The sequence below is a fragment of the Lutjanus erythropterus genome, chromosome 12, assembly GCF_056507025.1.
Source record: "Lutjanus erythropterus isolate fLutEry1 chromosome 12, fLutEry1.hap2, whole genome shotgun sequence".
In the NCBI taxonomy this organism is placed as follows: Eukaryota; Metazoa; Chordata; class Actinopteri; order Lutjaniformes; family Lutjanidae; genus Lutjanus; species Lutjanus erythropterus.
The window spans coordinates 28,824,611-28,843,228 of record NC_139328.1 but is presented as its reverse complement, the minus strand read 5'-3'; the positions used below and the strand labels follow the sequence as shown (position 1 = coordinate 28,843,228).

The 18,618-nt window shown below is 39.5% G+C and overlaps 1 protein-coding gene across 1 annotated transcript in view; it reads left to right on the top strand.

Annotated features, from left to right (window-relative positions):
- Positions 1-18,618, top strand: part of gpr158b (G protein-coupled receptor 158b) — an 85,783-nt gene that overhangs the window by 43,132 nt on the left and 24,033 nt on the right. The window contains exons 4-7 of the mRNA XM_084732502.1: positions 2,979-3,190; positions 4,749-4,817; positions 12,665-12,774; positions 16,428-16,666. Of these exons, the coding sequence (XP_084588628.1) occupies positions 2,979-3,190; positions 4,749-4,817; positions 12,665-12,774; positions 16,428-16,666 (630 nt within the window). The remainder of the gene's footprint in view (positions 1-2,978; positions 3,191-4,748; positions 4,818-12,664; positions 12,775-16,427; positions 16,667-18,618) is intronic.

The following is an 18,618-nucleotide window of genomic DNA, read 5'->3' as shown; positions in this document are numbered from 1 at the left end:
CCATCAGGTAGAGGTATACAACAGCTGACCTTATACTTTTTAATACTTACTTTTCATCTTAACTTTTCTTCTTTTTTGGTGACAAATCCTGAGCATAAACAAACAAACAACAAAAAACCCCAGCATGAATAAATTAACATCACAACATCAATACAAGTTTACAATTTTCCTAACTCCTCTCAATGCAAATATCTACCAAATGAGCTTTCAGGCAAAAGCGAGCTCTGCAGCAAGCTTCAAGCAGTGCAGGTAAAATTAAGGAGACTGTGTCACTACAGATGTGCAATAAAAGAATCACAACAAATTCCACAGCAAACATTTTAAAGGCTAGCAATCAGTGAAAAAGACTTTATTTGCAGCAACATCTGGCACTAGATGTCTGAAAGTGAGTTGAGAAATGAAAATGAAATGCAGTTTCTCTTCGTGTCTTTCAGTTCTTTCCTTCTATTATCGCTCTGTTCATTGTGACAATGATCTCACCTTCAAAAGTCTAAGAACAGACTGTGAGTCCAGAAGTCTTAAAGCTGATCAGTTTGCTAAAAATCACACATACAGTATATTAGGTGTGCAACGCAAGGCAACCAGTTTGCAGTAATATCCCGTCCTTTTCATCAGTTTTCACCAGATCAGTTGTGCAGCAGAGGATAAGGCTTGACTGATGATGACACCTTGCCTTGAAGGTGGACAGAAGGTGGGACCTGAAGAGTTGAAATTGGGGACCATCTCAAAATTGTGTGTAAAACGGGCAAACAGAGCTTTTCACATTTTTTTTTACATTGAAACCAACTTTATTTTCATCTGGACCTGCCACTGCATGCACAAAAAGAAATATATGGCCCAGAGCAGTTTTATTTAAGACTACGTGTTATTTACCTCCTATTTTACACATTTAGACTTTTTTGAAGGTGGGGTTCGATCATGTTTTATTATTTTGATTAATTCAAGTTTGTGGTTGAAATATAGTATTGTTTTGGCAGCTGAACTTGTAGATATATGTTTGAGGAGTGTAAATGGCAGAAGAAAAATGAAGCACACTACATAATTCTTAACTAGCATAAACCATGCCTATATTTGTTATAAAATGTCTTCTTTGGTTACATCATTACAAAGAGGACATTTGGGATGTTGACAGAAAATTCCCATATGGTTCACAGTTAATCACATACAGGGTATGCAGTACGTTCCCCACACGACTTCCTCTTTTCCTTCTTTTTTGGTAACATGGCATTATAAAGAGGACTTTTGAAATATAAAGAAAACATCTAAACGTGGTTCTCTTTGGGTCATGTGAGAACCTTCTGTTTAGGACTTTTTAAGAGACAAAATTCCTTACATTTCCTTGGTCACAATGTGGAGTTCCTTAAAAGGTTAAGGGGACCATATTTAGCAGAGGAAACATTCAGAACATTCTGAAGAACAGTCAAGGTTGTTCCCCTAAAGTTCCCGTACGGGTTCTTCATTATGGGACTGAAGTGTAGAGACTTAGAGGGAGTGTCTCTGAAACTATCCCAGATCGCCCTGAATGTTCCCTGAAAGTCTGTCAAATAATGTCCCCATACCCTTTTGATGAAGACAAGCTGTACTCTGGTAGTAAAGGACAGGGAATTTCTTTAACATCTTTAACAAACTTCACATTGTGACCACCGGGAATGTTCTGAAAATCTTACATACCAGCAGGGACACACTCAGAATGTTCTGGGATTGTGCAATAGAATCTAAGAACATCCTGAATGTTCCCTGAAAGTCTGCCAGATGATGTCGTTTTGGCGACATTACAAGGCGACATCCTTTACAGCAGCAGGAACATTCTCAGAATGTTCTATGAATGTACAATGTCTAGCTGGGACAGTCCTCTAAACGTTCCCAGAATGTCCTGGACGTTCCCTGAAAGCCTACTAAATAACATCCCACAATCCTGTCAAGAAGTTCACATTGTAACCCTTCAGGAATGTTCTAGGACCATTACGAGCCAAGAACCACCACTTTACACCAATGCTGAGGTTCTCAGAACTTTCAGAGAACATACAGTTTCTAGCTGGGTTGGTCCACAAAAATCCCTATCAGGGTCACCTCCTTCCCTTCTTTTGTAAACCCTTAAACACAGTGAGACTAACTGGAAAAATCAAACCACGTTGTGTGATTTCTCACACCAGTGACTGCATGATCGCTTGATAAACTCATTAGCATGTCTATAAATTCACCAGTCAACCCAGTTACCACAGTACCTTTAGTACGTTCTCTTGCAACCACGCTCTGCTGAAGCATTGTATAACTTTAGCACAGTGTTTGCATACTGTATGAGCTCTGGGACTTATGGAGGAATTACATGCTTATCAAGCATCATTTTCAAGAGAAGCTGCACAGTGTCTGTGTGCTGAAAATGGAGGAATTAAAGTCAAAGACCGGCTCCAAATTCTGCTGCAGCAGACACGTTGCAGAAAGAAGAAATTATATTTCTGGCAGTCAATTCTTTACATGTAATTGATTAAATTCAGGTTTCAAAGGCACTTAACAGAACACGTCCAGTCATGCTAATATGAACAGTCGCAAATGAGATAGAGAAAGTAGTCAAGGGACAGATTTGATAAACCACATCCAAGTGTGCCACATGCTGGTATAACAACAATTTTACAGACCCGAGTGATAAAGGGAGCAGTGTCGCAATATTTTATCCTCCTCTCTTTCATTATTCCCTCATCTGCCTAATTAAAGGCTGTATTCTTGTAATTATCACCCCCAAGGCTTTGTGATTTATTGGGTTGATGATTTCTCCTTCTTCAAATTGATTAACTGAGCATTTAATAAGATGTCAGTGTGTGACAGCTAAACACAAATTAATTACATTGATAATCCTTGAAAACACTCCAGTAAATCAGACCTGAGTTCTGAGTCATGATTAGATAGAATATCTTCAAAAGGCTCTTTTTCATCTCTTTCATCTGATTGTCGACTGAAGTGCCTCTGCCTCGCGTCCTCAGGTAAGGAGCAGGGCTCTAGCAGAGACGAAGCCTCCGACGTGTCCAATAAGTGCCTGCCGTGCCGCGAGGGCTGTCCCTACTGCCGGGACGACACCCCCTGTCTGGTCCAGGAGGACGGAGCTCTGCGGCTCGCTGTGGCCTCCTTCCAGGGTCTGTGCATGGTGTTGGACCTGGCCAGCATGGTTGTGGTCTACCACTTCAGGAGGAACAAGGTGAGGAAGAACAAAAACTGGCTCTGATGGACGATTGTTCAACTTGTTCAGCTTCAAATTGTTCAGCAAGAGTCCACAATCTGCCAATAAAGGCTCTTATATGCTCTGTTTGAGAGTGTAAAGGTCAATATTACCTCCCATTACATTTGATTATTACATAATCAAAATTTATTCATCTATCAATTTTTAATTATTACCCATTTATTACCCATGATAAATGTTACATCACGAATATGGGGCAGTTTGTTTTAATGGAAAACTAATGTGTCAGCGCCCTAACAAAGAGCCAGTATTGAGTTGCATTATGGGAACTGCAGGATCCAGTGTTTTAGCTTGTTCTACAAAAGACTAAAAGTGAGGAAATCTTTTCCCCTGCTGTTTGGATTTTGAGCATTTAAAAAAAATGTCATTCATGAGTCCTGAAAGTTTCTGGGAATGCAATATGTTCAAAATATTTGAACATTTTGAATGTTTGAAAATATTCTAGCTTTTGCCTTTATTCCAAGAGATGTTAGATAAGCATACAGATATGGCCGCAGCCTTCTGTCCTTACTCTGTGTTCATTTCATCCGTATTAGTCCCCATTTTCTGAAAGCTTATGGATACAGATGAAATGAAGCAGAACCACCAGTCATGGGGAGGCAGTGTAACAGTGTAGCCTGTAATTCGAGTGAGACACGACCACAGAACACAAAGTGTCACTGGATTTCAGTCATTTAGAGGAGCAAGTCTGATAAATACATGTTAATTTGCTGTATATCTGTCATTTAAAATGTATAATTTCATACCACATGCATCTTTATCAGGGCCCTTTTTCAGTTTTAGTTAATGAAAGACAACCCATCAGTCCTTTATTGTTTTTTTTCCTTAAAGCACATTGACATAATTAATATCCACCTGAGCTGTTAATTTGAATCCACACAGCAAAGTTGTTGCATAACATCCACTCTGCTAATAGAATAAAGGGAAATAAATATGAGATCCTTGCGGTGTAGGATAATTACAACCAGTCCTCCGGCAAAGTTGAGTCGAATCTCTCCCCGTGTGCTATTTATAGACATTTGTGCTTCAAATTCTCCTACGTTTCTTCAGTTCACAAGAAATGTCCCCGGAGCCCTTTGAATTTACATAAAAAACATAAGAAATCTTCCAGGAGGTAATGTGGGTAATTAAATCCAACCCAGAGAAATGCTGTCGTCACTCAGATTCTTGTTTCAGGGGAAGGCAAAACAGAGAAAATCATATATATTCAAGCCCCCATTTGTGTTTGTTTGCTTTGAAAGAGGCGATGATTTATTATTTGCATTTGCCTGTGATGCCAAAGAAGCTATAACCTCTCACAATACTCTGTCTAAACAAACTGTTACGTGAGATTTACAAAAACCATGGCCCTCTTACAAACAAAATGAATTTCATACGTCATGTTTGAATTAACACAACTTAGGAAAGGCCATAATTTTCCAGCCTCCCTCAACTCACCAAATCTTAATTGCATCTCCTGCTCACCGTCAATTATTGATTGATAATTTTCCTGTTGTTTCTCTTTCCTCATTAACAGACCATCCGTACGTCTGGTCTCATTCTGCTGGAAGCCATCTTGTCTGGGGCGTTACTGCTCTACTTTCCAGTAAGTCTGTGCTCTGATTTTAAACAGCACCCAGAATTCACAGCAAACACTCCTTGAGCAGCTACTCTGTCAGAAACACAACAGACGCCATGACAACCACAATCTGATGTAATTAGTCTCACCTTGCTGAGGAGTTGGAGGTTTGCAGCCTGCCGCTTGCAACTTTTCATCTAACAGCTCAGAGAATGATTATAACTGATCTGCTGCCAGAAACTGCTGTTAGACTGTTGTCTGATTTTGTGCTGGACATTTTTCTTTTAAAGGGATAGTTCAGATTATCAGATGTTAGCTTGTTTGAGGTACTTATTGATAGTCAGTGTGTTAGCTACAGCAGATGGCGGTCAGCACTCCCCTATATAATAGAAGGGGGGAACAATATCAGTTTAAATGAATGTTATATTTGAAATATTTTCACTGCTTTACTTTGCCATCAGACAGACTTTTTTGATGGGAAACAATCATTATATGAGCCAATTATCACACTCCAAATCAACCAAACTCCATTGGCAAAATCAATAATTTTACCTCAGAAACACAGGAGTTGCTGGTTTACCCCTGCCTCGATCTATTAGTTACTATGTGACTTTTGTAGTAGAGATTATAAGATTGATCGGATTCACTAAAGTCACACAAGACCACAAACAACTAACTGATCGAGGCAGGAGTAGACCAGCAACTCCTGTGTTCTGTGAAGAAAAGTGACTGATTTCACCTGTGGAGTTTGGTTGATTTGGAGAGAACGATATCTGGCTTATATAAGGGCTGCTTACCATCAGAAAAAGTTGTCTGATGTCAAGGCAAAGTGGTGAAAATTTTCTAAATGTAACATACACTTAAAGTGATATGGATTTTTTTTTTTGTTGGACCTTTTCATAAGTGTCAAAAATAACTTTTGTTGCTGACTCTGTCCACCACAGTACATTGTTTAGATTAAGTGCTGGTGCCCCTCTCTGGTTCTTCTCACTGGGAGGGTGCAGCTTTCCATCTACTCTAGGTAATAAACTGACTATCAGTATCTCATACAACCCCACATCAAATAACCCAAACTATCCCTTTAAACAATGTATACTGTTTTCTGTGTCAGTTTCAGAATAAACTCAGTGTTTCAACACAGTCACATGTTAGGATGTGTTTGGTTTGCACGAGCAAGAACCCTGATATGGCTGTTGAGAGATATTATTACAGTACAAGCAGTAATGCTGGATTATACATAGATGCATTGTTCTCTGTTAATCCCTCCTGTGTGAGAAGGCAATTTGAATCCAGTGTGGTAATGGCAGACTCCACCACTAACAATGAAAACTACTACATAGAGAGATAATTACAGTGTGTGAATACAGTGATAGGTTATTGCAGGAAAAATGACAGCCATAAGTCTAGTATAAAAAATGGGGTCTGATTTAATGAAAACTGAAAGGATTCTGACTTAAAAAAAATTTTCTGAGAAAATCTTTTCAAGAAAATGAAGCGAGTACTTCATATTAAAAAGAGATGGCTGTTCCCTCTGTTCATAATATCATACTTTACTATGTAAATAAGGCAGTAAACCGTGTCCCCTGTACTGTACTGTACTTCTGATCATTGTCTGGACAAAAACAGAGAGTTGGACATCACAGTGCAAGTGATTGTGCATGTGCCTTTGCTAGCCTGCCTATTGTCTGTGTGTGTGTGTGTGTGTGTGTGTGTGTGTGTGTGTGTGTGTGTGTGTGTGTGTGTGTGTGTGTGTGTGTGTGTGTGTGTGTGTGTGTGTGTGCAGGTCCATGTGGGTGGATGCCAGCGTGCATTGTATATGTGTGTATTTACACTTGTGCACACAGCCCACAGTGCACCTGGAGTGCCGCGTCAGAAGCCCATCTTTAGCAGGCAAACAGATGGAAGAAACCTGAGCGCCATGTAACGGGGAGATCTGATGTAGCCGGGGAATTCGCTCCCTTCAAATACTTGCACAGACTGCCAACAGTGAGCCACTGCTCTCCTCAAACACAAAGCCCGATGGCTGGATGTTAGCCATCTTTAAGAAGAAAAAAAAAATAAAAGCCAAAATCTGTTGAGAAGAAAGAGCTTCCGAGCGCTCGGCTGACTCCTGGGATGAAGGTTTTGATCTTATTCTAAAGTTACTGGAGTGTTACCATAAGAAAGATATTTGAATTAGCATAGAAAGCCTGCTAGTTTAGTTGCTACAGATAAAACGCCTGCAGGTGTTGTCAGTTTGTCCTGATGTGACCACGTTTTTTTTTTTATATTTCTGTTGTGACTTTTGCTCAAATGGATTTGATTTTGCATCCACCCTCTCCCCCTGTCCACCCCAGGGATAACTCTAGAACCAATAATAGCTCCCCCAAAATATCCTGCCACTCTCTCATGTTCACACACTTGGATACACTCAAGGGTCTCTTCCTCCCTTTGCTCCGCTGTTCCTCCATCTTTTTTTTTTTTTTTTTTTGCATTTCTTAGCACCTTGCCTGCCTGTCTCTACCTTTTCTCTGCCACCCCACCCCCCTTTTCCCTCATGTTTTCCCTTCATTACCCCTTTGCACGTTCTCTCTCCGTCTCACCTTTGTGTCTGTCTCCTCCTGCAGTCTTACCGTTTGTTGCTGCTGTTTCTTTGTTGCTGCCACCACAAGCCTCCTCAGCTGAGCTTGGCGCAGCTGCTCTGCTCTGGTGCTCAATGCATTTTTAAACAGTCCATCAAGTTCTAGCACAACTTGTTTTAAAAATACATCTGCTGATTAATTGATGGAGGAGGCAAGGGGTGGTTGGATGCAAACCAAGAGGGCCACCTTCTCTGCTGGGCGATATATAAAAATGTGGCTTTTTATTGTGCTGTCCCCTGAGACTTTGCAGTCCACATGGGTAGCACTGCAGAAAGGGCGTGACACTGTTTGTGTCTGCCTGTCTCTGTGCATGTTTGTGTGTGTGTGTGTGTGTGTGTATCGGTAGGATGGAGGATGGATTATGAGTGTGTTTAACTGGCTTTAAAACTCCTCATTTCCCTGTGATCATATGCATGTGCGTTTATGCATGGATTTGCATTTCTGCATTTATGTCTGTGGGTGTAAGAAACAGTGTGGCCTACTTTTACCTCGTATTTGTGGAGGTGATTTATTGTTTTGGTCCAGAGAGCTGTAAGGCTGGATGTTTGCTCAGGAGGCAAAGAGATGAAGGTGCCAGGCGGGAGACTAATCCTTACCACAGGTTAGCATGGGAGTAAGACATGGAGAGACAGCAAGAGGGAAAGAAGACACTGGAAGAAACAGAGCATGCAGAGCAAGTGTCTGATAAATTGTTGCACTCTTGAGGGTTTCTTTGTGTATTTGTCTGCTCTATTAGAGTTGCCTGATTCAGTGTTGCTTCAAAGCAGATTGCATGAATTAAACTAATGTTCAGAGATCAGATCAGTTGTCATCTTGATTTCTGAATTTGATTTTTTTTAAAGGCATAATTCTTAAAACTGCTCCGATCAATATTTATTATATTAACAAAGGATGAGTAGAAGAGCAAAATATTTCCCTCAGGAGTTAGTAAAGACCAAACACAGTTCAAAGAGAGTGAATGTTGGATTTAGATTTGTCAGGTGAAGTCATGTGACTGCAGTGTGGTTGATATAACTTCATATTAGCTGTTTACTACTGGCCAATTCATTTATGCTTCAAACATCATTTATAATCCTGATGATAATGAAACTTGCCACAGAACATATTTACTGCACTAATACAAAATACAAAATTATGGAATTCCCGGCAACTTTCTGTGGAGGGAACCAGAACGATGCAACTTCTGGGTTTGTCTACAAAAATACATCATCCCTGCACCTATACCTTTAAAATTCACCAACACATTGTATCCTGCTTGTTTTATCTGCACACGGATGTTTGAAAATGCTGATTTGTAGCTATTTCTTAATGATCAATGGTCTATCAGTCAGCCAAGTGGCTCTCTGCAGTACCTCTGGTCTCAGTCAAGGTAAGGGTTGGATGATGTGCACCAAATTTACATATGACGATGTCCCCAGTAAAACATCACAGGGGATGATGATATCGTTGTTGGGTCTAAAAGGGTCTTCGTCTCAGCACCACATGTCTTAGCAGTGTTCAAAGCTTTATGCTAAGCTAATTATTCCCTGGTTCTAGCTCCATACTTAACAGGCAGACATGAAACTCATATCAATCTTCTTATCTATCTCTTTGAAAGAAAGCAAGATGCCATGTTTGCCAAAATCTAAAGATACTTGTTCAGTAAAACTCATCCCTGGTATTAAAGTCATGAGTCATGTTGAGGCTGTCTTCCATGAAATCCCTGTAATTTCAGAAATTTGTCTTTGTCTGAAATATGGAGGGATTAATTTTTGGTACCAATTTCTTTTCCAAATTGATAGATGGAATGAAACCCTTTCTTTTAATACATACCTGTCAGTCTTCCATATACCAATTAATTTATCTGATCTTGAGCTGCAACAGTGACTCTCAGTCGGTAGTGGAGCATTAAAAAGGAACAGCTATATTTCACGTTCTCTGATATAAAATGGACTTGGCTCCCTGCTCTCTTATGACCAGCATACAAATGACAGACTTGGCGCTGTGAGGTTTTGATGAGGATTGTAGGATTGAAGGAAGGAAACTGTTGCTGCTGTGCACTGTGCTTTGACTGTGTGTCAAATTCTTAATCAGGAGGTGAGAAAAATGTCTGTATACCAGAGGTGAGCTGAGAGTGAACAGACTGAAGGCTGAAAATAGGGATGGTGCGACAGTTTATCACACACTGAGACACTTTATGGGAGTTTCACAGGTACATTAGATTATGCAACAAATATATGATGATAAAAACAAGGGACGAGCTGTAGATTAGCTCCTTTAATGCACCATCACTATGTGTCATCTTGAGACTACTTTTGGAATAGCTATAAGATTTTGTGTTGTTTCATCATTGTGTCTTTGTACTATTCTCTTTACTCTTTGCATTTCTACTGGAGGTAAAATAGAGTTTGCACTACAATTCATATTCCCAATTAGACATTAGTTTCCCTTTTCTTTAAAGACATCTTACAGACAGACTGCTGCAGCCTCAGGGTTGGCTGCTTGTTGAGTAGTGTTTCCCACAGATGTTCTGCTTCTTTTCTGAGGAAAAGAGGTTACAGGTGCTGTTGTTACTTAAGCTTTAATTACTCCAGATAGCTGCTGTCTCTTGAATGCCAATGTAGGAGCTGGGATAAATCACGGGCCCTTCTCCTCAGAGGTGTGTTTGTGCTGCATCTGTGATACATCTAGCCCTTAGCTATTCCCACATATCCTGGAGTCTGCAGCTTCACCCTGGCCTGGACAGGCTGCCCTTCCATCACAGGGCTAACATGTTTAGATGGTCTTCATAGATGGATGATCAAGAAAAAGAAACAAAATGTAGGTGAAGTTTTAAAGTAGATGAAATAAGGAAATACCTCACTATGCCTTTTGTCTCTTGGGCAGCAAATGGAATAACATCACATATGATACAATAGTAAATCGGTCCAGCATATCTCAGTGATGACTACCATACTTATTCACTGGAAATGGAAATTGTTTCAGCCTGGAACACTGGCTTGAACATTATTTGGATTCAACACGTCAAGAGCTGAATAACCTGGACTCTGATCAAGTCATCTCCAAATATTTTCCATCTCATCAGGTTACCTTTTCAGTTGTTTGTAATATTGTTATTTGAGGCAGCCTGGCATCAGCAGACTAATTCAGAAATGTCAGTTCCAGTTCCCTCAGTTGGTTTCCAAGGATATTATCAGCACACACATACCCACGCTAATTCAGAAAGACCTGCAACCAATCAGAGCAAATTGTGACCTACAAAACATGTGACGTAGTGGTACTTGGTCCATTCCCAAGCAGGGCACAGAATGGACCTTTCTGTTATTACAGCTCAAGAGCACACATATTTATTTATTTATTATTATATTATATATTAGACTGGATATTGTTTTAGCTTTGGATATCATTATATTGTTATATAGCAGAAGTGCTGTCTTTTCCTGGTTTTAAAGGCTGCATTACAGTTAAGTGATTTTCTGAACTTACCAGACTGTTCTAGCTGTTGTATTATTTGCCGTCATGCACATATGAGCTGCTTAGTGAGATCTAAATCCTAAGTGTTTTGTACATCTGTGGAAAGTGTCATATGTTGTCTATATGTTTAATTTGTGCGTAATTTTTGTAACAGAGCTATCCAGAGATGCAAAATGCATTTCAGTGTAAGCTGACAATAAAGTTAAATCGTATCACATCACATTGCATCACGATATTTGATTTTCTGCCTATCCCTAGTTTGACAGTTTCACTTGAGTTTCAGCAGCCTTTGTTTTAAAATATGACACAAAATGACAGCCGCGTGGTTGCAATCTTTACAGCTAAATGGTTCTCTAAAATATGAGACAGTTGAGATGAGAAATTGGCAATGTAGTAATAATCTTCTTCCATATTTGATCAGTATTCACACAGGTTAACTGTTTGATCTGAATTTGGGAGGTGGAGGCGTCACACTGGACGAACCTGCTGACACTCCTCTGCCAATCATTGTATAGAACCTGTACCTCATTAAATAGGTCATTGTAATTGGCCTGATCCAAAGCTGGTAGAATTCTGTCTGAGTGGAAGGCGGGGTCAGACGTATCTGCCAGAGCAAATGAAAACATGAGCACGACAGATTCGTCTGGTTTCCTGGACATCCAGAGCATCCATCCAGAACAGCTTTTTATGGGGCCTCATCTCACACTCTGTGCTGGCAGGATGGTACAAGGCCGGTCCCATCTCTAATCTAATTTTACAAAAATTACATATTGGTGAAATTCTCCTCCATATTATGTCTTTGATGTAAGGCCTGCCAGCTAAACACCCACATGTTTATGCTGTTCACTTGCTGCTGGTATTTAGTTGAAGCACCTTGAAGTGCTATCAAATTTGTTTGGGAGCAGGTATAAAGCTGCTCAATACGGAGGAATTATTATGTGAAAGGATTACAGCTTTGTATTATTATACTCATCAGGTGACAAGAGAGGCTTTCAGCAGTCTGTAATCATCAAGGTTAAAACTTTCCTGTGTGCTTCATCTGAATTAATGCGCAGCACATTTAACCAGCTGGACTGGGCTGACTCAGGAAGGAGTCATGCTTTAACATCATGGAAGGTGTGCATCCATCAGTGAATGAGTCAAGAGTGAAGCATGGTCTTCTTTGCTTAAGTGGAAATGAGCACAGAGGGCACTGGATCTTCAGAGCAAGATGTGGAACTCCGCTTTGCTCGGGTCACCGGAGATTTGACATGTGACGTCCCGCTGAGATACCCACTAATGAAATGAAACGCAGCTGTAATAGAAATGCTAATGGAGGTTCAAATCTTTACAGCCTGGCATGTGAGACTTGTCTCTGTCACGGCCTCGTCTTTAATGGTAATAGGTGCGAATAAACCCCACACCAAGCAGAAAATGATAGGATGGCACGAACAAATTCTCTTTTTCCTTCTAAATCACACCAACAAAAAAATGACAAGATGTGCACACACAGAAACATGCGAATATGTTCATGCACTGACACATATAAATACAAATCAACGCACAAATAATCAAACAGATGCACTCACACATGAAAAATTCTATTGTTAGATATCAGCAGTGAGATGGGAACCTTCAAACTCTCATATCTAATGTGTTCTGGCAGCGGACATATGAGCAACATACAGTCAAGAGATGTCAGCAGGAGCTCTGGGGGCGTAAGACATCTAGGAGGCCAAGTCCAGCTCTGCTTCTCGCATCATTTTCATGTCAGTGTGTGTGTGTCAGTGTGGATACTAACACTGTTGTACCACTCTACAGGTGATGATCCTGTACTTCCATCCCAGTGTGTTTCGATGTATCCTCCTGAGGTGGGTTCGCCTCCTGGGTTTCGCCATCATGTACGGCACCGTCATCCTGAAGCTGTACAGGTACTGAAAACTAAAAGCACTGAAATCAAAAGACTTCAGATTTTTAGATTTGTGCGTAAGACAGTTATTAAAATGTCTTAATCATATCATGACACCTGTCAAGAACATGAAGGAGTCTCCATGAATACATATGACTGTTGTCATTAAGTGTCTAGCTGAGAGATCGCAGCCAGACAGGACTGAACACAGCCTCCAAGACTGACAGTGGTCAGTTTGACAGGGACAACAGTACTGAGGTGGTTCTCTTGCTGAGTTTGGGTCCTCGCACCCCAGAGCTCACTCAGCTAATTACCTGGTTAGCTCCGTGGCTAACCAAGCTAACTAGCTAATCTTGCTCAGTTAACGGAGAATAGTGGTTAGTCTACTTTAGCAACAAGTAAACTAGCTAACCGCTAATTGTACTACTTTTCTTGAGGTCGAGGAAAATATTCATGACATGCTTATAATCTAGTGGCACCCAGGGTCAAAACCAACCATATATGACAGTTTATTATAATGTTAAAATAAATAAAATAAAACTAAACAATTTAAGTTTGTCATGTCAGTCAAGTTGTCATGACAAAGACAATGGCAACGTTGCATTAATAATGACATTACTGTACAAATAACACTCAATGACAATCATCATATACATTCATTAAGGCTCCTTCATGTCCATGACAGGTGCCTTGATATTGTTATCACAGTGTAATGACAGTCTTATGCACATCCTTTAAAATAAAGTGTTACCTCATCATGTGAGTGAGATGTGGCATTTCTTCATTCTATGAATTATTCTTATCTCTAATGTAGAGTGCTAAAGTGAAGATAGAACTAAAAATAGGCGAGGCTCTCTTTTCATGCTATCTTCTTTCCTCTCCTTGTGTCCTTACCTCTTCCTATTCTGTCTCTTTTCCGCTCCTCTCCAGAGTCCTGCACAAGTTCAGTTTTGCAAAATTTGCACCCACAAAGCTGAGTACCAAAACCGACCCAGCAAAGCCACTGACAGCGTTATTCTCACAGTCTCAGTTTCTCCCAAATGCTCAGCTTGTCCACAGTTTGGTGTGCTCCACTGGCTATTTTCTCTTCACGTTATCCATTTTGATTCGGTCGCTGTCAGATCTGTCACATCCCATTATTATTGTATTTTAAAAGGTTGTGTTGCTGGCTTTCATAATTTAAAAAAATCCTGATTAGTTGATTTGGCTGATAATATTAGCTGATTAGGTGTCAAAAATACTGCAAGATCATATTAATTTTTTGATTTTCTTTTTTCATAGAAAAAAGTTCTCCTCTGCTGCATATCATGCAGTTCATTTTACATTTAACATATTGCATATTTGAGATTATTAAATATTATAATATTGTTTTTCTGCTCCTTATACAACTCTTTTGTGGGTAACTGATCCTGTGCAAGACTTTGTCTCCTATCCTCTCTCCTCTCCTGATCTCCTCTCCTTCTCCTGATATTAACTTGCCCTGTGAGTTAGCCTTTCTCAGTTTCAATAATTCAGCTGCCTCTCAGCCTGCACACTCGTGAACACACACACACACACACGCATGTAGTTTTGCCAATAAGCACATTTGAATTTCACATCAGGTCGGCTCTATCTGCGTCTGCCCGCTGAAGTATCTATTCAGACACACACGCACTCACTTCCTGCTCTTCAGCTCTGCGAGAGTGTTGCCGAGACGGGAGAAGGGGGTCAAAGGCCGGCCAGAGGGTTCCCTTGGCAAAATTACCAATTAGATTTTTTTTTTCCCGAGCTCACTGGGTGTGAAGTGTGCCCCAGAGGCACGCTCTTACAGCCCGGTCCCACTGAATATATCAGAGATAAAATAGATTTGTCACAGTGCAGTTGGGAGAGAGCAGATGGACACAGTGCTGAGATGATAGTAAACAGAGAATTGACTGGATGATGATATCTCTATATCTACATGCTTTCTTTCTCTATATATAGCTTTCCATACTTAATACATGGCTTTGTGAAATAATCCATTCTGGTTGGCGAATAACAGCATTCTAAGGTCTCTTATTTCTGAATAGCAGACTGTTGCTATGAATGATAGACTGTTGCTATGGATGCAGGTCTGATCATAGACAGGGTGGGTCAATTTCAGTCCAATATACCAGCCTAAACCAGCTTGAAACATTCACATGAGTTATTTGAAGGCAACAGGTGACTGAGTGATGTGATTTCTGGAAAATATTTCAATGCGGGAGACAAAATTTAAGAGTGCAGAAAATACAACTGTGGACATGAAATGTAACTGCCACCAGAGTCATGTTTACTACTGTAAACCAGCATTAAAATGACAGTTACCAACATAAACAAACACTTTCCGAACAGACACATTACAAACACTAAAAATGTTGAAAATGTAGCTTACATGTGTGTAAAGCAGGGCAACAAACAAGATGACGGACCCAAAGATACAGACCAAAGCTAAGCTGGACCAATTCAAAAGTTATAATTGCAATGATGGTGATGTACAATGATGTACAACTGACTTACGTGATTGCAGCAGTAGTCCAAAACATAGGTAAAAACAGTTAGCAAAATCCAAAAATGAAACCATAAACAAGAGGGATGGCAAGAACTTCAAAATAAAACAGGAAAATACTATACTATAGGTGTAGGATAAAGTATTATATTTTGTAATATCGATTCTCAAACACAATGTATTGTTATATTCTGATACGAGATACAAAGACATGTGGCAGTGGTTAATTTTTTGTTGAGTTTAAACCCCCAGCCACTTCATTTTTCTGCAAAAAAAAGTAAACTTTTCAAAATCAGATTTTATGCATATGATGGTGTGTTTATTATACTTTTCCAAAAATTTGGTTAGAATAGCAATATAACACCTTGCTTACAGTATTGCAATATATCGCAATATATTGTATAATAACCCCTGTATCCTGATATGTGTCAAAATGCCATTCTTGCCACAGCCCTGTCATGGTCTGATATTTGGCTTATTATCAAACCAGTTTGAAAATGTTTACATGGGTTAAACCCTACATTAACATTTGTGTCAAATTATTGATTTTTTTTAAGTAAGTGGCTGAGTAATATGTGGGATAATGTACAGTGAAAATAAACCCCTTCAGGATGATTCAAGACAAGTCCATTGCAGAAATGACCCACTCACTGTACATTATCCTTTACTTAGCATCAGCTCACTCTAAAACTATTCTGATGTGTTGCATTTTTAATTCCCTTTACAGAGGCGGTATTGTCTTGTGTGCCTGTAGTGCAGATAATAGTCTGCAACTTATAAATTAACTGCCTCAGCATGCATTCAGTCTAATGTGTTTAAATGCATTCGTTCAAGCACCTTTAAGGTGAAAAATTAAAAACTGATATCTATAAGACAATTCCAAGTTTTTAAATTTCTTTTTGGAATGTAAAAACTAAAAAAAAGAAGAATTTTGTGCCCTCCAGCAGACATGTTTCTGCCCTCTGTTTGTTTCTCTCCTCAGCTGAAGAGATATTACAACTTTAAGGAACATAAACAAGTTGAAATCACAGCACCTTTTTTCTTCCTGCTCCTTCTAATTTGAGTGGGCATGTTAATAGAACAACAGCCAGTGGCCAAAGTCGTCAATCGCAGGGAAAGAATCTGTTTGCCGTGATTTCAACCAGCAGTCTCTTCCTCCTCTCTCCCAGGGTTTTAAAGGTGTTCCTGTCCCGCACAGCCCAGAGGACGCCCTACATGACCAGCTGGCGGGTCCTGCGGCTGCTGATGGTCATTCTGCTGGTGGTGCTGTGGTTCCTGGTGGCCTGGACCTCCGCTGTGTGCCAAAACCCTGAGCTGAGCCGGGCCCTGATCGCCGCAGGACTCACCCCCGAGGGGCTGCAGTTCAGCATGTGTCTGCTGGACCGCTGGGACTACATGATGGCTGTCGGTAAGCATGCCTGTGTGTGTGTGTGTGTGTGTGTGTGTGTGTTTTCTATTTCTGTACTTACATGTGCCGGATGTGTGGTGATGTCTTTGCAGGACAAGCGAGGAAATGTTGGTCCTACTTACCACTTAACTGTAAGGAGCTTTTTGGCTTATAGCTTGGGTCTGGGCTGCTTGGATGAGGCTGAAGATTTGAAGTTTAGTTTAAAAACTTTGCTTTGCTTTTGGAAAAAAAGCGGCAGGCAGGGTCAGCTGGAAAACTGTTTGCTTCCACTAAGGAATGTTTGAACATTTTGGTTGTCTATTCATCTATTCATTTTCCAGTGCTCCAGCACAGTTGTTCTGAACTTTTGTTAGACTCTGCATTTTAAATTACGCAAATACACATTCCTAAAAACAGCTTCACATTCTGCTATACTGGTACTGTATTCTGTGAGAAAGATTCTCATTGAACTGTAATTTAAAGGCACTCTGTGGTGCTTTTGACTACTAGCAGTGCTATGGAGTGTGTTCCTATTTTTTCCTATCTCTCTGGTGCATAAAAATGTAGGTAACACACTATACATTTCTGCCAATGGTTTCAGACTGTTAGACTCTACAGGTGGTGGTAACGTGACAATAAACATTGCAGTGAAGAAAATGGGTGCTAACAATACATTTCACAACTTAAAATATTTGAAATGAACTGTATTCAGCATGTTTGTAAGACCTCAGAAATGCACACACCAGGCCTCATTCACTTACACAAGGATAGAGACGTTCTTACTGTGTGCATACTTACGAATATTATATTCCATTTCTGCCACATTCTACTAATGAGTCCTCGTAAAGCTTACAAAATGGACTTTAAATTTTTAACAAGGCTTGGCCCTAATCTGACCCTAACCTGATAGTAAAAACTACATCAGCAGTCATGTCTCCTCTAATATAGTTTATTAAAAAGGTGGCCTCATCTGAGGTGTATTTAAGCAGTACAACTGAATGATCATAGAAATATTATAGGAATACTACAGTCAGCAGTGTGTTTCTATCATCCTCTTGCTCTTCCACAACTACATGTTGCTACTTGTTAATTTGATCATGAAGGTGACACTACTTTATATAGTATATAGGTTACAATATAGAATAAAATTGAGTATTGTTCAACTATCACATTTTTTGTGTCCTTGGCAGATATAAAAAACAAAACAAAAAGACATTTCTTATTTTTTCATTTTTGTCACTCTTACTTAGCACCAAAAGGAACATAAAACATCATTATTATTTTTATTATATAAAAAGTGGCCTTTTATGTGTGATTTTTTTTTGCTATATCTCCTTTGTCCCTGGGCCAGATTTTGGACATTAAACCCTGCCTAATTTTAAAATTGCATATCGATTTAATACTGACTTTAAACATAAAATGACACAAAAAGCCCATTTTAATGAAATGTATCATGTGTTGTAAGAAATATAAGTATTTTATGCATTTTCTCATAAAAAGAACACCTGTCCCTTGGGGTCTCTGTGATTTCCACCACACTGGGTAAAATGTGTTATCAGGAAGGTTTTTTAAGGGTTTGTGTACATGGTGACCACAGCATCAGTCATTTGATAGAGGAGCACATGTCCAGAGGAGAGAGTTAGATCCATGGAGGGAACTGAACATATAAGAAATCAAGGTAAACTGTTGTTAAAGCAAGAGTAAGTTTATTGGCTGTCAGTGTAAAAATAATATGATAATTAACATCTCGTATTTTATATTATTTTGTGTATATTTAATATAATATTAATATGTCAGCAGATATTTAAAAGAAATGTGATAAAATTTCATTTCCACAACAGTCATTTCCATCACGTTGTGAAGAGTGATGGAAAAGACATACTGTGATGGAAATGAGTGTTATAAATGCATTTCATTTCATTTGCTTTAAATGTTATAAATGCATTTCATTTGCTTTTATAACTAAAAAAATA